Genomic DNA, 22,029 nt, shown 5'->3' on the forward strand with positions numbered 1-22,029 from the left:
CAAGTATAATTCATTGGAATTTGGAAGGATACAAGAGTAGTGCCTAAAGGAAAGAAGTGAATGCCTAGTTTCTATAATTTTTTCTCTTGTTTTTTTGGATTATAATGAAGTATGATAATTTTGTATATGTTTCTTCAATCTGTTTCCCTCTATTTATATGTTGATGCTAAATATGGTGTTATTGTATTAAAGAAGTCCACCTATGGCAGGATTTTGATCCAATAAAACACATTCTGGAGCATATTCCTTCTGACGAAAATGAACTAGAATATTTTGAGAAACAGGTATTATTTTGATTTAGTTTTTTTCTTTTTGAAGTAAACTATTTCTTACTCTACTAATGTTGTCTGGATTCACTGATTAGACTGTCAAAAAAGATGAAAAGAATGAGTCAGTTCTGTTGTATGTCTTCTCCATTGGTGCACCTAAATATTTATGTTGTGTGCGTTTTAGAATTTAATCTTTATATTACCTTTCTTGGTGATTTTGATCCCAACAATATTGGCCAACTACTGTACACTACAATGTTTAGATCACCCAAGTTTTTTGTTTTAATTCTGAGAAAAGGTTTCATCATTTTTCCTATTGATTCGTATTTGTTAAGTGCATATTATAAGTAGTGCATATAATATTGGTTTGCTGACTCTATTCATGAATGGTTTAACTTGTTTGTTGTCCATGAACTGTTGTTTGGTCACTATTATGGGTGACACACTAATAACTGATTTGTATTTGGGAATATGATCATGACGTGTCATAATAACATAAGGTGTTGCCTGAGTTATCACTGGGCTGATTTTTGGGGTTCTGCGAATTGCCTGAAGTCAAGTAAGCAATTGTGGAGCTAAGATCCTAGGGTGTACGTTATACCGGTGAGCTAAACATGTTCAAGGTTTCATCCTTGTCATGTGTGCATAACCGTTTCTTTCCTATCTTTGGTTTCACTTTTCAAGCATTTAGAATCAAATACGTTGATTCTCTACAGGTTATAACAATGAGGAGGTATATTGTTGTTTATGGCTTTGATGATATTTATGCTACTATTGGTTACTTTTATGCATGTCAGCCTTTTAATTGATGCATTTTGGTGAGAACATTTATAAAATCCTATGTCATGTGTTAAATATGGGTAATTAATTTCACCTTTTTTGGGTATGACCTAATTAGTTGTTAAATTAAGATTTTTCAGAAATGTTAGAGAGGGAGGTTATATGTTCTGTTCCATTGTTTGTGAGATGGTGCCTGTTTTCTGGGAGTTCTTAACGGATTGGCATCAGACAGTTTTGTTCTTTTCTGGAATTTTCAGTTTGATGATATATTTAGCAATGAATCTTCATCTCTTTTGTAGGCCACTCTTAGATTAGTGCAACTGGATAGAGTAGCAGAATGTTTATCCCGTCATGTCATGGAGCATCATGAAGTAATGGGTAAGTTTTCTAATGAGATCTCTCATGTTTGCTTTGCAATTCCAAGGATGTAACTTCTGTTTGCACGTCATTTTTCTATATTGTATTGATATACAAATTGTTGCTCATCTCTAAATGGTTGAAATGAAAAGCATTTTTTTTGCATCTCTGAAGGAGGTGTCGGCATGTGATATCTTGACTATCAATCATTAGAGTCTAGGGAATTCTTTCCTCCTTAATCTTTATGTACCAGAAAATATATATAATATGTATGTATATATTTGTGTGTGTGTGTGTGTGTATGTTAAATTGGTCCCATGACACTAATTATTCATTGAAGATGGAAATATTAGCTCGATTATTACTAAGTTGATTAACTTCGCATGGTGTGTTTAGTTTTGGTTTCATTGATGCCTGTGTCATTTCTGTGGGGTTATGCAGAACGTGTTAAGATTTGATTGTCTGTCGCTTTCTTTCTTTAATTAAGGTGACAACCTTTTAATTTAATTATTTCCTTGGAGGATGGGCTGGCAGTGTTTAAGCTTTTTTATTCGAACTTTAATTTTAGCTGTTGTGTGTACTATGGTCAATAAAAGTTCAGAATTCATTTTGTCTTCCTTTAAGTGAGGTTTTGATACTTGCTTTTGGCCAGTGAAGGGGATGAATTTGGTCAGGGAATTGGAGATAGACTTGAAGGTTGCAAATGTCATCTGCATGGTAAGCATTTTCATTGTGATGAAGTTTTATGTGTAATTGTTAAGGAACCTCATCTCGAGAAAATGTCAGCTCATCGTTACTGTTCTTTGTTTTCCCAGTACCTGGTGATTCTGTTAACTACAGTAGATAGTACCTGTACAGCTTTTGTGCTGCTACTCACTCTGTATCTCATTAGAGTTTGTTTATGGTGTTTGCAGAATGGAAGAAGGCATCTAACCTCATCAATAAATGAGGTTTCAAGGGACCTTGTTGTGAATACCGATTCTAAGAAGAAGCAAGCTCTTATGGTAAATCCTCCCTTATAGACATGTTAGCGATGCCTATCTTTGACTTTGACTATATTTTTCTTCCTTTTGGCTTTTTGGGAGAAAAGTAGAATATTTTCATATTCTTCATGTTTCTCATATAGGACTTGCTTCCAGTACTGGCTGAGCTTCTTCATGCACAGGACATGCAAGCGGCACTTGAATCGCTTGTTGAGGAAGGTAATTACTGCAAGGTGAGTTGACAACGTTGTGCCAGTAACATATGATATATATTATGTATGATTTTTTATTTCTTTCTTCCCCTCAATTTGCTTTATGAGTATTATTTTCTAGCTCTCTGAAAGAGTTGACTTAATGTAAGTTATTGCGCAGGCATTTCAAGTACTATCAGAGTATTTACAACTACTTGATAGTTTCTCAGAGCTCTCAGCAATACAAGAGATGAGCCGTGGTGTGGAGGTGAGCATTAAGTTTCTATTATTTAATTCTTATATAATTTGTACACAAAGGTGTTCTTTCTCTCTCTCTTGCTCTCTTAATTTCTTCTTCTTCTTCTTCTTCTTTTTTTTTTTTCAATTCTATTAAGAGCTTATGAAAGCTATGTGTTAAATCAGGGTGCTGCCTCTTTTTGCTCTTGAACCAAATTTTTGTTCATTCTTACTGCTTGCTCATCGTCAATTATTTTGGATTGCAAGCACTGGTGAAAACTTTCTTTTCACTATTTTAAATATTAATGCAGGTTTGGCTAGGCAGAACTCTTCAAAAGCTGGATTCGCTCTTGTTAGGAGTGTGCCAAGAGTTTAAAGAAGAAGGCTATTTAACTGTCAGTGTTTTTATTCTCTTCCTTAATTGGGATCATATCCTTGGTTTTGTTAAATGGTGCATGCATGAATTTGTTGATTTCAACTTTTTAGATGATTTATGCATCACTTTTGTTATAAAGTTAGTTTTGTCAAAAGATTTTATTTGTCTGAAGTGTATCAAAACATGCGGTAGCTGCCTGATGATGATTGACGAGTTCAATTTGTGGTTGATATGTTTGATCAAATTGATGATGTATCATTGTTTGCACCTTTCATTGCACGACTATGTTTCAGTTGTATGCACAGAGTGCTAGGGAGGCAGATCAAGAGATCTGGTAGATTCATGCTTGATTACTTTGAGTATGAGCGCTCTTATGGCTTTCTTTGTTTGAATATTGTTGTGGACTAGAGTAGATACTGCTTCCTCCTACTCCCCCTTTAGTTTTCAACTGGTCTGGTACTTGTTTTCTCTTTCTAGCAGCTTACTTAGCATGGAGGGTAATCCAAGTTTTTGTCAGTTCGTAAGTGCATCAAAACTCCTTTGCTTGATAGTTGTTGATGGAACTTGGATAATTTTTTGTCCCTAAGGGAGGTCAACATTATTTAGTTTACATTTCTTGAGAATCACATTATTTGATTGAAAATTAATGTTATATAGTTCTCATTGTAGTTGCTGAGCTAGTAATTGCCTATGGCAAATGTTTAACTTTACTCCAATTTAGAAAAGTTAAATTCTTATCTAGTGTTTCATTTTTTCTTTGCCATATTTTCCAACTCTCTCTCTCTTGTTTGGGTTGGTTTTATGGGCTGTCTTGCAATTAGCACAATTCTTCTCATTTCTGTGCACTTCATGATAGGGCTTATCAAGTTCGTTGACACTTTTCTCCTTTTATTGTGGGAATATTGCAAGTTAGAAGTTTATGAATATAATTGTTTATTATTTTAAGGTTAGTACGTTTGCAATGCTTCAGGTGGTTGATGCTTATGCTTTAATAGGAGATGTCTCTGGTCTTGCTGAAAAGATACAAAGTTTCTTCATGCAAGAAGTTATCTCAGAAACTCACTCTGTATTGAAGAGTATTGTGCATGAGGTACGCTGTAATACTAATATTCTGTAATACAGACTGTAGATTCTGGGGAAAATACATATTGCACCTCATAATTTTAATTTACAACTTAATTATGAGTAATATACTACGTACATACTCTGAACAAATTATTGTAATGTACATGCTGATAGGTATGTAGTGGCAATTCTAGATTTGAGGCCTTTTCCTATATAACATGTACTTATGCAGATGCATTGGCTGGGAAAGGCTAGTGGATCAAAAGGGTGTCTCTTCTATTTAATTATGTTGATACAAATCCAAATTTAGTGAATTGGATAATAACATTTAGGACTGTGGCTAATAAAAGAGTACATACATATATTAGCAGTCCATCAAAGGGAGAAGGAAACTTGAATACACATGGTTGACTGTTATGGACAGAAAACTGTAGATAAGAAAGAGAACTAATTATAAGTTTCTTGTTTGAGTCCTCCTCTGCTAGCTTCTGTTGAGCTTGTTTTCTGGTGATCTTGTCCTTGGCCTTCTTTTTGTCCTTTTTTACTTTTTGCAGCTCATGATGCTTATGTTTTTCACTGTTATATGATAGGACAACTTACTTAGATGATTGATTAACTTTTGCAGGATCAAGATGTACACATGCAAACTAGTAGGTATGCCTTTTAAACTTAATTGGTCTTTCTATCAACTATGAACCAGCACTTGATATTTTGCTATCATTTCTAACTTATGTTTTAATTTGACTCCAGACTTACCTACAGTGATCTATGCCTTCAGATACCTGAATCTAAGTTTAGGCAGTGTTTGTTAAGAACACTAGCTGTTCTGTTCAAATTGATGTGTTCATATCATGAAATCATGGGCTTTCAGCTGGAGAAGAAGGTGGACTTGATTCCTTATTGTTTATCATTTGTCTTGTATACAATATATTACGTGTTTATGTAAAATATTTATTGTTGTGTGCTAGTGATTATCGCTACTTAAAAATTCCAGTTGTCTCCAAGTTTTCTTTCCTGTGAAATTTATGTGGAATTTTTTTCACTTCTCAAGCTTTGGGAAATGTGGAAAAGAATATTAGTCAACCTTATCTGCCTAAAGTATTAAAGACCAAGACCAAGAAATATTTCTGCATTTTATTAATGTATATATGGGAGGGCTTAGTTAGTATCGGAGTTGGGCAAGTCATTGCTTAAACGCACATGGCTCTTCCCTTTTCATATAAGTTCTCTTTTTAAGCATCAGTTTGAATCTATTGTGTGGTATATAAGTGTGTCAATGTATGTGCATTCATATGAAATCTTCGTGGGTTCTGTGTTAATGCTATGGCTTTTTGTTTGTTCCTGTTTATGGGGCTCTAGTTCTTTTGATTTCTTCCATTTTGAAATGTTTTTATCTTTTTGCAGGTTTTAGAGTGTCCAACAACAAATGCCAAATTGATGGAAGGTAACATCTTTTGTAAATGCTGTGAAGGTTCAGCACATTGATTCAGTTTCTAAAATTCCTTGTGGTTCCTGATGGCTTAACTGCGCTTTCTCTCTCTGAATCTGTAGATGGAACACAATATTCATCTTCTGTAGAGGAGTCTGGAACAGCCACTTCCTCAGCTGATGCATCTGGAAGGACAGAATCTGGAAATGTAGAATCTCATGATCCAGTTTCTGAGAGTAGAAATGATGGTGGTGCAACATCAAGCAGTGGATCTCCATGGTATCAATTAAGGAAAGAAGCCATAGCTTTTGTTTCACAAACCCTTCAGAGGGGACGTAAGAATCTTTGGCAACTTACGACTAGCCGAGTATCAGTATTGCTTTCTTCCTCTGCTGCTTCTTCAACGAGCATTCATCAATTTTTGAAAAATTATGAAGATCTTAACACATTTATCCTGGCTGGGGAAGCCTTCTGTGGAGTTGAGGCAGTTGAATTCAGGCAGAAATTAAAGGGTGTTTGTGAAAATTATTTTGCAGCATTTCATCGGCAAAACATATCTGTAAGTTGGACTTCACCCTTCTTCTTCTTCATGGTAATTCTTGTTGTTGTTATGGGTATTGGAGGAGTACGGTTTTACAGTTCAGACTTTCTTTGGAGGCAGGGGGTGCCTACCAATAAGTTACAGCTAGTCATGGGCTTCATAGGTTCTTGTCTGCATGGTTTTAAGTATTACACAGATCATGTTCAATTCTTTCATAGATTGATTCCTTTAACAATCCTTTTATATCAGAAATTTCAAATTCTTTTAATCAGTAAATTACTAATAATTCTTGCATCGTTATCCTGTGATTCAAAATTTCATGGTGGGTAATCTTTGAATGATCTGTAATCAATATTATGGGCTCAACGGTTATGTGAATGTGATATATCTATAATTCCAGATTTTGGGCATCTCTTATATGCATTAATGTTTGTAGTTTACTGTTGATTTTGAATTTGTTTGCACCAATTTCCATGAATCTTTGAATAAAAAGAGAAACATGGAGTGCTGTTTTTGGGGGACAGATATCAATGCTTGCATGTTTATCTTCTTGCATATTATAATGCTGGATTTGTTTGTTGGCATAAATTTTTTGTCACAAATACTTTTCATGTTATGGTTTCAACAAATTTTGAAATTGTTACCATTTTAATTTCTGCGCTTTTATCATATTACCTTCTGTCCCATAATGCTAATGCAGTTGAAACAGAGCTGGGGCTTACTTTTTGTTTCATTTCCAGGCGCTTAAAATGGTTTTGGAGAAGGAAACCTGGCTTAGATTGCCACCAGAGACGGTACAAATAATTAGTTTTGCTGGGCTGGTAGGTGATGGAGCACCATTAATTGCTGCATCTGATGGTAAATCTTCTAATAGTAGGGTGCTTCACACTGACAAATCAGCAAACGCACTTGACATGGGTGCCAAGAAGAGTGGATTTTCTCCTTGGCTTAGAAATGGAAACCCATTTTTGCTAAAAGTAAGCAGCAGTCCAAAAGAAGCTCATAATTCCTCCCCACTTAATGGAGCAGCCTCTGGTGAATATGAGGGAAATGTTGATAATCGTCACGGTGATATTGGTTCTCCACATAATGGTGATGTAAATCATATAAATGGCTCCAATTCTATAGCAGAAGAAGAAAATGAGGATTTACTTGCTGATTTTATTGATGAGGATAGTCAACTCCCAAGTCGAATTTCAAAATCCAGCCTTTCAAAAAGTTACTCTTCTCATTGCAGTAATGATGAGTTTACAGCACAAACTGGATCATCTCTTTGTCTTCTAAGGTTAGAAGCTCTTTAGATGCTATATAGTTTAGAAAAGAAATTGATCTTTCTATTAAGAGATGCAGATGCATTGAGCTGTTTTTTTATTTTTACACATTAGGTCGATGGATAAGTATGCGAGGTTGATGCAGAAACTTGAAATAGTAAATGTTGAGTTTTTTAAGGTGTGTTTCTGGTTAAAGCTTTCTTTTCCTAAGCCGAACATCTTTAGCTGCGCAATACAATCTGAACACTGTTTTTTCTTTTTCCCTCTAAATTATTTTTCCTGATTCAGTACATTGTTGCAGGGCATATGCCAGTTATTTGAGATGTTTTTCTATTATATATTTGAAGCATTTGGTCAGCAAAACATGAGTTCAAGTGGAAAAGGTTCTACTGACTCTCTTACTTGTAAGTTAATTGCCTGTGAAAACGTGATGGAAATTCATTTTTCTATTATTATCTCTTTCCTTAAGGTCTTCGCTTCTCATTTATGCATTTTCATTTTATTTGTTTGTTATTTCTAGATCGGTTAAAGACATCTTTATCAAGAATAACACAAGATTGTGATCAGTGGATAAAAACTTCATCAGGATCCCTCTTATCTCCACTTTCACACACAGATGTGACACCTACTGTTCCTCAAAGTTCAAATTTTGGTCCTCCAGCAGGCACCTCCTTTGGTCTAAAGGTATAAAGTAAATTTCTTTTTGAGGTATTTATTGAGTGATAGGAATATCATAATCTGTTTTTTCTCCAAGTTATTTTTCTTCTCCTGGATTGGATGGGGAAAGTTGTTCATTATAAGCAGATTCTCTTGTTCTCCTATCACACTCTCCAATTTTTTTGGTAGTTATATTTTGCAATGTGATCATACCTAAAAGAACAAAAAAGAATTTAGATTGTTTCTGCTGATGCAACAGTATTGATAAAAATGCTGTGCACTGACTCAACAACGGGAATCTATATTAAATGCATATTTGGTTTCTTGATAACTTCAAAATAAGGTTGCTTTCTCTGGATTTTGTTTTCAAGACTGGAATGAAGCATTTGGTAATTTATGTGCCAATCAATAACTGGATGCTTATGTTGCAGGAAAGATGTGCAGGTGCTGATACTGTAGCCCTGGTTGCTCGGATATTGCATAGATCTAGAACTCATCTCCAATCATTGCTGCTGAAGAGTAATACAGCTGTAGTTGAAGATTTCTTTGTGCACCTGGTATGTTTCTCATGTTCAATCATCTGGGTTAAGATAATTTAGAAACTGAAACTTAACTGATTAATTTTGAGTGATATGTCTGAATAAGACCAGAAAAGTTATTAATTAACACTATAGGACAACTGCTAATCCATATTTACTGGAACTAAAAAATGCTAGTAATAATAATGCTTAATCTCTTTTCTCCCACAAAGGATGTCTTGATTACTGTTTCGAGATATTTCAAATATATGTGTATTATTAAATAAATGGTCAAAGCAGTAAGTTGTAAAGATTTTAGCTCAACCTTTCATTTTAAAAGCATGTTTATTAATACTTTGTGGATCTATACAAGGATAGGGGTAATTCCACTGAATCTTCTAAGTGAGTTTGTGAGGTCAGAATTAGAGTATTTGTAAGCTGGAGGGGTTATGAGTTTAAAATTTTTAATCATTTTTCCTTATTCTTGCACTATGTTCCGTCCAAACAAGTCAAAATGCTGGTCATGGTCAGTGAACCAGCCACAAAAATGGAAATAAATATCATTTGATTGTTAAAGAGCAAAGGGCTAATAAAAAAAATTAAAATTATCATACAAACAGGTATATGCTTACCAAGATAACTGATCCAAATAGCAGACAGAGAAACTAAATGCCAATTAAGAGCTAAAGGATGCAAAGCATGATAAATTGGGAAATTTGATTTCCCATTTTATTGATTTATTAATTTGGTACATTGAACTTTTTTTCACATCTAGAACACATCATAACACATTCAAGCGTATAGTTTGTACGTTATACTAAATTTGACCAACTCATTTTTTGGAACATGTATGATGGAAATCCATGAATAATAGATCTAACCAATTGAGCTAGGTTGCTTGAACAATTAGTTGCGGAATCAGTTATTTATGAAGAAAAAGGTTCTTTAAAGGCCATTGACACTATACTTTCAAAAAAAAAAAAAGGCGATTGACACTATATTGTGCTAGATTAGTATGATGGCTGTATTGAATTACTCTTTATGTAATTTATGATTTAGTTTAAGATTTTTATTTTTTGATCTGTGTAACATGTGGACAAACAGGCACCAAGGGGGGCCAACCAATGTACAAAGCTAGTTTTTTTCTAACTTGCATATTAAACAAAATTTATAGCATCAGTTACTTTCATTAATTGTTGCCTATTAACCCTAAACTTATGTGTATAAATCACTTGTCCAAGAGCTTTGATGAGGGTAGCTCTTCCCCCTAAAAGGCCCTACTATTGCTTTCCCTCCACCGAAGCCAAAAAGTAGATGGACCAAATCTATCACCTTTCTACTATCTGTACAAGCATGTATACCTCTTCAAGCCCTCACTCCTCCAGCCTAAGTGATTCCCAGCATAGCATAAGTTAAGCTGCTCTTGCACGAGGAACAACCACATGTTTAAGCTCTCTCTCTGACGCACAGATTTTGCTTTTACCTGCTTAATATAGAACATGTTTTTCCTCATTAAGTTTATCTTTGTCTGTTTAATATATAATTAATAAAATTCATTATTAGTTTCTCAAATTAGTATGCTTTTGTCTTATCCATATATCTTATTATATATAGTTAAATTTTACAATTTTTGATAAAACGATATGAAGTTTACTTGGTTATTGCCAGGTGGATTCTGTGCCGGATCTAACAGAGCACATACATAGGACAACCACAAGAATTCTGCTTCACATTAACGGGTAAGATCATTAAAATAATTGGAATTCTGTTTAGTTATTATTGTTGCTTATGCTAATTGCTTTTTGCTCTTAGACACAAAAAACGAAGAGTGCATATGGATACAAAAGCAAAAAAACTGTTTTTAAAGGATTACATATTGAAAATTTGACTTTCATGAATGACAAATACCATAATTTCAGTTGTATACAAAATTATTATGATTGAATCAGTGATAATCTTTTTGACATTTGTGTATATTTATCTATGATTTTGCTTTTGCTTTGTGGCAAAAATAAAGGAAACAAAATGCAAGCAAAAGCAAGGTGCAAAAGAAATAATCGTTTGTTCCTTATGTGTCTAAAAGTTGATATTAATGTGTTCGTGTGTGTGTATAGCCTTGTAAATGCTAGGACTGAATTTTTTGGATTGTTTTCTTCACTCAACCTTGTTGTGAGCCAAATTGTTGCAACAGGTTTTGCAGCTGAAAAATTCCATCCTAATTTATTGAACTAATGAAGAAAAATAATCTGATGTAAAAAAGGCAAATGTTAATGAAAGAGTTGGAAATAGTTCTCTAAGAGCTTGAAAATGGTGAGTTGTGGGAATGGAAGGAGAGTAAGCACAAATGTCATGCCAGGCCATTATATTTTCAAAGTAGGCTAAAGACATTTGGCCCACCATACTTATTAATTTTGATGATTGGATAGAGGGTGAGGTTATCTGTCAGAAAATTCATCAAGTTATTATTCATGCTGAGATTTGCAGTCTCTGGTTGACTTGGGTTAAGATGATAGAATTCAGTTTTACATGCCAAGCCCAATTAAAGTTCTATTATGTGGCGAGATTTTGGTTTTTACAACTAGCCAAGCCAATCCCTGGGCCCTTTTCCTCTTTTCCCGTTTCCTCTGCAGTTAAATCATTGGCAATGGCAATGAAAACCTGTAGAAAAGGTGTGATAATAATTAATTTCTTTGCTCTACTATTGGCTCGCCAAATGCAAAAATATAGTTTCTATCATGCCATAGATTTTCCTTAGCCATAAGCAAAATCTATTTTTTAGCTGCTTGGAAATTTTGATATTCTTAGATGAAATTTTTCAGTGAAACATTTGGTAATATGTACGGGCTGGTCGGGTAGATTGCTGCTAGTTTTAGGAAGTGCTGTTCTCTTAGCAGTTCTCCTAACAAGATCAGAAATTTTGACAGGTATGTTGATCGGATTGCTAATGCGAAATGGGAACTGAAAGAGCTTGGGATGGAGCACAATGGGTTTGTTCTCTTGGGATCATCCTCTTTCTTTACAAGTCATTGCTTAAATAGATCCATGACCACCATTTGACAATTCTCTGACATGAGCTATTTAATGAATAGGTATGTGGATTTATTGTTGGGAGAATTTAAGCACTACAAAACAAGGCTTGCTCATGGGGGAATTCACAAGGAGGTAACATGACCACCATCCTGTTAAATTTAGCAAAATAAGAGAACTAATGAATATAACATTGTTAACCCAGAGTTTGCTTTTCGTTGACACTTAATGAACTGCTCATGGAGTAATCATTCACGTTGGAAGCAAGCAAGTTTCCTTAGTAGTTTAAAATATAACTGGGGTACTGTTAAGCAGATTGATTTGCTAATGAAGTTAAAAGACCATTACAAACATTAAGAAGGAAGAAAGAGAAGGAAACAATATAACCAGATTGGATTGTAGTAATTGTGACATGAAGTCTATAATAGAAGGTTAATTCGCTTTAGATATGGTCATCATTTGTGGAACATAAAGGTAATCAGATGTGAAGTCAGCATCTTATTTATACAAAGATTCAAAGGATTGCTGGTTTAATGTTATTGTTCACGTGTGCATGTTATTATGACGTCTTTGCTTTTTGTTGAAGAACAAATACGGAAATTATAAAAATGTGAAATGATTTACTCTAAGCCATGTTTTTGTGTTGATTTAGGTTCAAGACCTTCTCTTGGACTATGGACTTGAAATTGTTGCAGAAACTCTTATTGAAGGTCTATCACGGGTGAAGAGATGTACTGATGAAGGACGAGCTCTTATGTCATTAGACCTTCAGGTGATTGTTTGGAGTTTGGCAAGAGTTCTCTATTACGTATTTTCCTGGTTGTCTTGCATGTTTATCTATTTTAGCAACTGAACTCTTTTTATTTTTCGTTTTAGGTTTTAATCAATGGCCTACAACACTTTGTCTCCATAAATGTGAAGCCAAAGTTGCAGATTGTTGAAGCTTTCATCAAGGTAACTGCATTATTGACATGGTCATATTCAGAACCTGATGCAGAAATAGACTCTTCAGTGATTTAGAAATGTCTATGGAGGGTTAAGTTCAGTTATAACTAATTGCATTGTCTATGTTTGCTCTTACAGGCATATTATCTCCCAGAAACTGAATATGTACACTGGGCACGTGCTCATCCTGTAAGAAAGTGTTCTGTGTGCTACACCAAAAAGATGGATGCTTTCATTCATACTTTTGTGCTTTTACTTGTCTTAGAAACCTGAAAATACTTTTGCGTTGCAGGAATACAGCAAGAATCAAATTTTGGGGTTGATAAACCTTGTTGCTACAATGAAAGGCTGGAAAAGAAAAACCAGGTTGGAAGTGCTAGAAAAGATTGAGTGAGCGCAGGTACGTAGCCTCGAAATTACAATGTAAAGTTTCACACCGATAATTTTTTTGTTCTTGGTAACGAATGGTGTATATCCAATAGTTTTCTTGATCCCCTTTCATTAAATTTGAGTGCAATTGAGGTTGTATATCTTCACATATCTCCGTTTACAATACATGTGCTTCCCTCAAAGGAAATATCTATTGTAATGTTAAAGTACACATGATGTTAAATAATCAGTTTATTTTAAATTAGTGAAGTTGGAGTTCTATGCTTTCTAACGCATGGGCACACTCTTCACCCTGAAGTGATAAAACAGAGATATTAGATCTACTACTCACCCTAAAAATGTCATGCTGATATAGTAATATTTTCTTTGAACGTTAAGGACCAGCATAGTTGTGGACTATTTTTCAGTGCCCATCACCCTCAGATGTAGAGACGTCAGACAAGCCATCAATCTGTTTTATAATGGGGGCTTTTTTTTAAAAAAAAAAAATTGAACTTGTTTATTCTTCCAAAATGCAATGCCATGGGAATGGGGTAAACGTTTGATTGGCCGACACTGTCTGACGTCTAGTGTTTCACCATTGGACCCATGACTTCACTTTTATATCGACGTTCAGTTACCATTTACGCACGTGAAGCTGCATCTCAATCCACATACCATTACGTATTTGCTGGGTGGGACAATGATTTTTTTATTTTTCTGAAAAGGAAAAAAAAAGGGGGATAATCCTCTTAATTACTTTAATAGTTTAAAGACATTTTTAGATGCAGATACACTCTTATACTAACAGGATCATTAAAGGAGAAACGAAAAGCATCAAAGTGGTTTTGATTTGGATATAAGCGAGGATGTGGGTCAGGCAAAATAATTGGTAACACAAATATATATATATATATATATATAAAGAATAAAGACAATATTCGATTCTTAAACATGATCATATACTAGCTGGTGCATCGGTGGTCCACCATGTGCAATCCAAACCATCACCTTAATTAGGCTTAATTTCCTATAGAATTTATTAATTTCTCTAATTACTCACATTCTTTTTTGCTTGTCTACAATCTGCGGATCGCAATCGCATATGTGAGATGTATAGACTGAGAAGATGCATTCCAAAATGTGAGCTAAGTCCAAGTAACTAACTTGGTGTTGTTCCATTACCCTGCCAATTCTATAATGTAGGAGCATTTACTCCTTTAGCAGTAGCTTACGAGTGCCAGAAAGAAATAGTGTAACACTGTAGTACTCTCTGCCGTAACATAAGAAGGCGTGGGCTACAGTAAATGAAGTGTTGGGCTGTTGGGTTTGGATAGATTGCGTGCAGAATGTATAGTTTTTGTTTGTTTGTTTGTTTGTTTGTTTGTTTTCTGCACTGAAGAAAAAGACATCTGAGAGTTTTCCCCTGCTGGAAGTCTTAGAAAACAGCTCCCTGCCCGGTTGTGACCTTTCTTTTTCTCTTGGAATTTGGGGTATATGTATATCTTAGGAACCAATGATCACTTCCCAGTCCATGAATTTACTCAGTCAAAATCCAAGAAAAGGAAATTTATGGACCCTGTATTAACACACAATGGAACACATGTCCGAATTTCTTTGGGTCAACTACGAAATATGGCAGGGGATGGTTGTTTTCACTTTAACTTATAGAGAAATTGCTTCAGGATTGTTTCATTTCGGTCTCGAAATCAAAGACTCTGAAACTACTATGCTAGAAACGCCTATTCTGTAAATCTTGGATATCAGCTTTTGTTCTGTGACTTATGTTTTTTGTTTCTTTTTTCTTTATTAATTTGCAATGGTCAAACAAATTAATCAATCACTTATTGTATTTTCTCCATTTTTTTTCCCACTGTGATCGTAATAAATTACAACTTGGAGAAGCTTTCCAATTCACCAATCTTGAATCATCTACCCTCTGTAGTAATTGCTTATCGTGTAGTCTCAGCTTCTGACAATTTCTGAAGACAAGCAATCCTCTGTTTCCTTGTTGTTTGTTTGTTGAAATGTCAACAAATAACATCAAATCTTCTTTTTTTCCCTACTTAAGAAGCTTCTGCAGCTGGAGACTGTGTGATTGCACCTGCCATGTTTAATGATACACAGGGCTGCTCCACAGGTACCTGCATCTCATAATAATAGCCATATAAAAATGTCAATAAAAATAGCGATGTATTGCCCTACATTATGTACTAGAAAGAAAAACATGAAAGAAATATATAAATTTTTCTTTTCTTTTTTTGGGTTTTTGTGTATAACAGGAGCCGACCAGCCACAGTTCTTACACGTCAGAATTTTCAGTTAGGTATGACTTTTGATTGACTGACAGTGTAACACTGTCTCTCACCATTATTGCATTGACTTTAATATTTCATATATTTATATATATTTGACATTCGGCAGCTATTACGATCATAATAAGTTCGATTATCAGGTGTTTATAAACATTGATTAAGTATAATTAAAATGTTACTTTAGGAAAGATTTTTACATTTAGTGCATTATTTTTACCAAATTCAGAAAGATAAAAAATGCATTAATGTTGATTAACATTACCTTAACGAGTACCACAATTCCTTGATTAACATTTTCCTTTAATAATGAAAGCAGCAACATATAGAGCTGTCAGAACAGCTGTTACTATATATATAGTATGATGATTCTTCTGTTTTTGGATAATGATGGTGGTTTTATCATAATTGATGGGGTGATGGTGATGATAATTATTGATGATGGAGACATGACAATCATAGTATTTCTTGAGAGTGGAAAGATGGAAAATAGTTTATGACTTACAAAGTGTCCTGCCCCAAGAATCCAGTAAAACTGCAGATTTTTGTATGATTTGAGGAAGCCTTTTGTACCTTGATCGCCCTTACAATACAGAGGAGTTCTTTCCTTGCTTAGAAAATCCTGGAGTCCTTCCCACCTGAAATATATGAAATTAAATATAATTTGATAAAATGCATGAAATGAGTTTTCTCGGTTAAGCACATAAAAAATGATAAGACAAGAGAGAGGAAAGAGTCTTTACTTGAGCTTATCAACCCAGGCTTCAGTCCCCTTTGTTGCACAAATCACATCAAGCTGCAATAACCCCGTCCAACTCAATTGCATCATTAATTGTGTAAGTTTCATTCAGGGAGAAAAAACATAGTAAAATCTGGCTCATAATTCAGTTATTGTTAGGAATAATTTTGGTGGCATTGGGCTCCATAGCTTAAGCATATGGCATTCAACTTAGGCCAGTATGGGTACAAAACTTTGTTTACAGTAACTCGGAATTTGGGAGAACTGAGAAGTCTTACTTGCCCATTGTATACAGTGACATTGACTCCTTTGGCAAGAAGCTCATCAACCTGACAAAAGTAAACAAACAAATCTATGAGAATCATCATTATTGAAATGAGTAGGGAAACCTGGCTCTAGACAACAAGAAAGAAGAATACAAAACAGATTGTGAAAAGTATATTGCATAACATCATGAATGAATTCAAAAATGTTGACCCAAAATCGAAGAAAGTTCTTTAACTGTATTCGCCTTTGGGAATGGGTACAAGTACAATGTTTTTTACCTCAGCAATCCTTGGCTTCATAAAATCACCTGCCATACGTGAGAAAACATAATCTGACTGCCCTCCCCATCTGTTAACAACGTAAAAAAAAAAAAATTGTACTTTTGATCAAAATTTCAAAGAGTAATTTAGCAGAGATTATATTTCAGAAGCTGAGGAATTCAACATACGAGACATTAGCTGGGATGATCTTAAGCTTTTTCTTAATGACACCATTCATCAAACTATCAAGATCACCCCCATCATTGCCTGGAGAAACCCGCAAGGAACTCAGATATCTTGAATATTTCTTCAGATATCTTGAGTATCTTTTAAGTGCAAAAATCCCATTAGAGACAGCAGAAGTGGATAAAGCTAGGGGGCCTGTTCCTGAATCCAGAAGAAAATTGTAGAAATCCTGCAAATTCACTCAAAAACTCTCAGGCTAATGAGAAAGATATATGATAAATTGGAGGCTACCAAAAGAAGAAAATAGAAAAAGAGAGTGAAATACTATACCACTGAATTGCTGTTTTTGCTAATTACTGACTCAAGTTGACTCCATGTATTTGTTGCTTCCTCATATTGACCATCTTTGAGTTGCTGCCTTATCTCCTCGGCTAGACTGATATTCCAAATGGGATTTTATCAGGTAACATGTACAGTTAATTACAACATAAATGCCTTGGAACTATTTTATCGACATTTATTTCTTGCTGAAGAGGAAAACTAAATGTAGACCTGTTTGATTTCTCCAGTCCATTGTTATCTAGCCGTGAAACATCCTTAAGAAGAGGCCCCCATGAAAACTGTAGCATCCAGATTGACAAAAGGGAAAGTGAAAATCTTTAGATAAAACCTGTGCGGGCATTCTGTTCTGCAAATTCCAAATCAAAATCCATTGCCAAGTCAAATTCACTGGGAGATTAACAATCGAATAAAGCCACTTACCACAAAATCCTCTGGTGAGATCCAACTATTTCCCAAGGCAACTCCTACATATCAGAATTCAGTTCAAAATCTTCAAAATTCACACCAAACATAAAACAGACTATGTCCTCTCAAGCTTTTTGAAGATGAATGTTTGGATAAATTAATGTTATTGGAAGGTCGTTTACCTCCAAGTTTTAGCTTCAATTTTCCAGCTTCAATGGCTTTTAGAATTGATAATCCAGCAGTGACAGCAAATTTTCCTCCATAAGACTCTGCCACAATGTACAGGGGACTCTTTTGGAGGCTTTCATTTCTATTAAACAATTCAATCAGCAAAGTAGTTAAATCGGTTGCTGCATCATCATCAGTTTTCACAAACAACTTTGTGTCCTCCACAAAGCTGTATCCTGTTCCAACAGGGTTGTCCTGTATCACATCAAATACATTAATTTCCATTAAAACTCGAAAAGTTAAATCCCCATTTTTCTGGTACTGATATTAATCAGAGACTTGAATCATGGCTAACTAACCACAAACAAAAGATCAGCCTTTTTTAGCCAAGTAGAGTTCCTTGGCTTCAGGTTGGTGTCTAATGGCCCAATCTCCTCAAAGTTTCCAATTCCAACTCCTGAGGCACCCTGTATTGTGAAGAAAACAAATATGCAAACAGTTTCAAAATTGAAGCAGAACAGAAATCTAGTCAGATACAAATGAAACATGAAAAAGGAAATTCAAAGTGTACTCTCCTTTGCTCATCAATTCACTTTATACTTAAATGTTTTTGTTTTCACATTTCATGTTATAACAGATTCATATAGAAAACTTACAGGTCCACCCTGTAGCCATAGAATGATTGGCCATGGCTTGGAGGGCTGTTCAACTCTATAAGGACTCTTATAAAGCCACCAAAACATGTGTGCTTCTATAACACAAATCAAAAAACAGAAGAAAAAAAAGCCCAAGATCAGGATCATTCACATTAAACTATTGGACTTAACAAAAACACAAAAATGAATGAGAATTGTACAAATTATGAAGCTATTGTTTGTTTTTTCTTACTTGGTCTGACTTCAACATAACCCCATTCTTCTGATCCACCTCGGGATTTGACAGCTCTGGCTGTTCCTCCATGAAACAGAGAAAAAGAGAAGAAAACCAGGAGACAAAGAACATAGAATTTTTCCATTTGAAAGGAAAAATGAAAACGCAAAAAGTTCTCCAGATACCCACTTCAGAGTCCACAGCTTTGAAGCAAACACGCGCGGTAAATGAGGCTCTATATATACTATGACTAGGTGATGGGATATAAACTTCTTGCTTCTGCCTGCTACAGAATAAAAACAATATGACTATGCGATACCTTCAAAGGCTGCTGTTTTTTTGTTATCCAATAACTTGACTAATTTGAATTCTAAAATTTAGTTTAATCTGCAGGCCATGACTTATCTCTAAATACTTAAATGATAACATAAAACGAATTTAAATTTTAAAACTTTTTTTTTAAATATTTTTGCAATAAAGAAAGTGTATCTATGACTCCTATTTTGTTAGTAGAGTTACATATATATATATAATTATATATAATGACTACTAAGATTAGAACCGGGTGAAGGTAAGCAATTCAAGAAATGAGTGAAAAGGACATAAAACAATGTAGCAATAAGCCAATCATCACATGGTGGAGAAAGCCTGTTTCTGCAATACATTTGGAGGGGATTTTTTCCCTTTTACTTAAAGAAAAAGTACATTATCTATGAAGGAATACATTAAAGAAGGGATGGCGCTATAAATGAATGTATGTGGCAGTGGAGATATTGCGTGCAAGAAGGTAGCTGGCTATGTTCCTGTTGTTCTGCTGTAAAGAAAAAGACGTCTGAGAGTTTTTCTCCTTCAGAGGAAAATGACTCTTTATTTATCCTTCTGTTCTTTTCATCTCTGCCTCTTTTGTAGGGGATTTGGGATAACATTATTTGGAGCCAATCGAAGAAATGCCCTTCCTTCACTGAGAATCCTGATCCCATAAGAATTTTCAAATTGTCATAGTATTTTAATTATAGGCCAACAGGTTGTAATGCATACGACATAATCTAACCCTTTTTGGGGTCCACTTTTGGTCTTGACATTGCCTAATCTAGCTGTAAACTATGCGGTTTTGGCTGGAGATTTTGACAAGTTGCTCTCAAATTTTGTTGTCTTTTTGGATTAATTTACATTTGGAGATGGACTGAACAAAGTTTGGCAAAGCAAGAACCTGGTTTTCGTTAGATTATGTTGCTTTGCCAAACTTTGTTCAGTCCATCTCCAAATGTAAATTTTGGGTGTAATGCTTGTTTTGACTCAAAAAAAAATCTAACGTGTTCCTTTCTCAATCAACTTGAATAGAATAGGCTTTGGTTGGGGAATTATTTAATGACTGAATATCTTGATGGGGTAATTGAGGTTCCATGCATCTGTTGAAAGAAACAAAACTCTCGGCCTTCGAGGAAATAATAGAGATTATTTTGCTGATCTTGACTTGTATTAATCGCAAGGAAGAATCAATGGCCATCGGTTTTAATCCCTTTTACAGCTTGATTTCTGATTAGATCAAAAAAAGATAAGAAAAAGAGAAGATCATGGCTTGCACAATAACCATTGTAGCCGTAAGCTTACAAATCACTGCTCGAAAAGTAGGGGAGATTGACATGACATCAGGCCTAAAAATGGTTGCAGATGCCCACTCCCACTCGCAATTTTGTATGACCAAACTGACACTCGAAAACCCATTTCCATAGATTAAAGGTATGAACCTTTTAGATCCTTAAGGTTGGGTCAAGGGCTACAAAGGAAATGATTAGCTTGTCACATCTAATTAATTTGCATTTTTTTACCTGATCATCATGTGGTAATAATTTGCTACTTGGTGTATTTTGTACTTAGTTTCAGAGCCTTAAAATCACCAAAAGAATTGAAATAATCAATGCTTAAATTCCTCTTTCTAATGACAATTTAAAGGACACATTGTCCTTGTCAATAAGTTTCCCTTCGAGTGCATTTGTTGCTGAAAATGCCATCTTTGTGGCAACCAACCGGAGACTACAAAGACATCTGCTCTCTCTTTATAGTCTTTATGCTTTTGTAGCCAGTTGATTTTTTTTTTAATTTCTTCTTGTAATAAATTAGAAATAGGGAGAAGACAAAAAGAAGAAGCAAAGGGTCTTTTTCCATAACTTTAAGTCTTCCTTAGACGATGTAGAGACTTTTAAGTTTTATCAGTTTCTCACCAGGCATTTACAATGGAAAACCTTAAAATAGATTAGATTGAATAGCTGTTTATTTAATAAAAGAAAATTGACATGGTTTTTGTCATATACATTTTAGCATTTAAGTTATTGTAAATTCTCAGATAATTTACCATTTTCTCTCTCTATATGTACCAAAAAAAAAGATAAGTATTACCAATTATACCTCTCTCTATTTAGTAATTAGCATTAAATGGCTTCAATAAAGGGAGAAATTGACCTAAATGGACATATTGACATATATATATATATATAGCAATGATTGCAAATGGAGACTAATTAATAGAAAATCTACTAATTGTCTTAAGTAAAAATAGATATTTTCGAGATTTGTTTCTATCTTATCTTTCATTTGATATGCCATATATATCAGGTTAACAAGTTTCACATATAAGTGAGACTCTCAAATGATGGTGATGATGATCACCTACTTTGACAGTGCAAACAAATAAACTGAATTCATAACTGTTTCCATTTTTATAAGAAAAATTTCCATTGTAAGGTCAAATATGAAGGTGTTTATTTTATTTTATTTAAAATTAAAATACTATAAGCAAGTGGATTGGCTTGAACTACCTGCTGGCGTTTGAAGTTTTTAACCAAGTGTAGTATGACAATCTCCAGTCACCAACTCTTCCCATAATTGATATGTGATTGTACAGTGAACTTTGGTACTTGCAAACCTAACCTAAGTAGTTTTGATTTAAAATTTCATGATAAATATTTCTAATTAAACTTTAATATATATATATATATATATATATATCCAAAGAAAGAAAGAGTTTGATTCAATAGTGATTTGGTTTATTGTCTCCTCAGACCAAAAATACCAACACAGTAAAAAGCCAATATATAGTTGTCAAAGTTTCCGAATAATTGTATGAATAAGCAATGATACAACTTTGTTTTCTCCAAAATATATAATGGAAATGATTTATTAAGGTAAATGATAAAAAATAATTTTTCTGGTGTATAATCCAATCATAAGTATAAAAAGATACTGTTTGTTTTAATAGTGAGATTAATATAAAAAGTGAAATTGATAATTTAATAGTAAAGTCGTGAGTGAAGATAATAAAATTAAAATACTGGTGATGAGACGTGGTGAGAGAAGAAAATGATTATATATTTTGAAATGTGCTAAAATAAGACGGTCAGACAGAGCAAGATATGGGCTTGATATGATCCCAAATTGTAGAGAAAAATGTAGGAGCAATGAATTAGG

At 34.3% G+C, this 22,029-nt stretch overlaps 2 protein-coding genes across 3 annotated transcripts in view; one reads left to right on the plus strand and one right to left on the minus strand.

The window, feature by feature from the left end:
• Positions 1-13,307, plus strand: part of LOC110412070 (coiled-coil protein) — a 15,146-nt gene extending 1,839 nt beyond the window's left edge. The window contains exons 3-26 of one of the 2 annotated variants that reach the window (XM_021422494.2): positions 210-284; positions 1,349-1,427; positions 2,059-2,123; positions 2,321-2,410; positions 2,533-2,622; positions 2,762-2,848; positions 3,129-3,212; positions 4,164-4,283; positions 4,884-4,912; positions 5,009-5,141; positions 5,663-5,702; positions 5,810-6,246; positions 6,969-7,513; positions 7,614-7,677; positions 7,801-7,903; positions 8,020-8,183; positions 8,588-8,713; positions 10,343-10,413; positions 11,599-11,661; positions 11,764-11,836; positions 12,354-12,473; positions 12,578-12,655; positions 12,785-12,835; positions 12,939-13,307. In XM_021422494.2, coding sequence (XP_021278169.1) covers positions 210-284; positions 1,349-1,427; positions 2,059-2,123; positions 2,321-2,410; positions 2,533-2,622; positions 2,762-2,848; positions 3,129-3,212; positions 4,164-4,283; positions 4,884-4,912; positions 5,009-5,141; positions 5,663-5,702; positions 5,810-6,246; positions 6,969-7,513; positions 7,614-7,677; positions 7,801-7,903; positions 8,020-8,183; positions 8,588-8,713; positions 10,343-10,413; positions 11,599-11,661; positions 11,764-11,836; positions 12,354-12,473; positions 12,578-12,655; positions 12,785-12,835; positions 12,939-13,040 — 2,889 coding nt within the window. In that variant the 3' untranslated portion in view covers positions 13,041-13,307. Of the gene's footprint in view, positions 1-209; positions 285-1,348; positions 1,428-2,058; positions 2,124-2,320; positions 2,411-2,532; positions 2,623-2,761; positions 2,849-3,128; positions 3,213-4,163; positions 4,284-4,883; positions 4,913-5,008; positions 5,142-5,662; positions 5,703-5,809; positions 6,247-6,968; positions 7,514-7,613; positions 7,678-7,800; positions 7,904-8,019; positions 8,184-8,587; positions 8,714-10,342; positions 10,414-11,598; positions 11,662-11,763; positions 11,837-12,353; positions 12,474-12,577; positions 12,656-12,784; positions 12,836-12,938 lie in introns of those variants that run through there. The other variant, XM_021422495.2, reaches the window with a different exon arrangement.
• A 1,555-nt stretch (positions 13,308-14,862) lies between these two features.
• SCPL51 (serine carboxypeptidase-like 51) lies at positions 14,863-19,276 on the minus strand. The gene is made up of 13 exons (XM_021422461.2): positions 18,583-19,276; positions 18,351-18,445; positions 18,054-18,161; positions 17,709-17,949; positions 17,542-17,585; positions 17,332-17,399; positions 17,110-17,215; positions 16,782-17,008; positions 16,612-16,681; positions 16,345-16,395; positions 16,071-16,123; positions 15,833-15,965; positions 14,863-15,159 (listed from the first exon to the last, which is right to left on the minus strand). Exons 1-13 carry the CDS (start codon positions 18,707-18,709, stop codon positions 15,082-15,084), a joined length of 1,401 nt encoding a protein of 466 aa, XP_021278136.1. The 5' UTR covers positions 18,710-19,276; the 3' UTR covers positions 14,863-15,081.
• Positions 19,277-22,029: the final 2,753 nt, after the last annotated feature.

Source organism: Theobroma umbraticum, unplaced genomic scaffold (genome assembly GCF_002168275.2).
Source record: "Theobroma umbraticum cultivar Fairchild unplaced genomic scaffold, ASM216827v3 scaffold_95.0, whole genome shotgun sequence".
In the NCBI taxonomy this organism is placed as follows: Eukaryota; Viridiplantae; Streptophyta; class Magnoliopsida; order Malvales; family Malvaceae; genus Theobroma; species Theobroma umbraticum.

Excerpts from the sequence above, each read along its gene's own strand:
- SCPL51 (XM_021422461.2), bottom strand. The coding sequence starts at position 18,709 with ATGGAAAAATTCTATGTTCTTTGTCTCCTGGTTTTCTTCTCTTTTTCT. Across the intron at positions 17,400-17,541 it reads TCTCACCAGAGGATTTTGTG|TTTTCATGGGGGCCTCTTCT; the intron begins GTAAGTGGCTTT and ends TGGATGCTACAG. Across the intron at positions 16,124-16,344 it reads TCACTGTATACAATGGGCAA|CTTGATGTGATTTGTGCAAC; the intron begins GTAAGACTTCTC and ends GGGTTATTGCAG.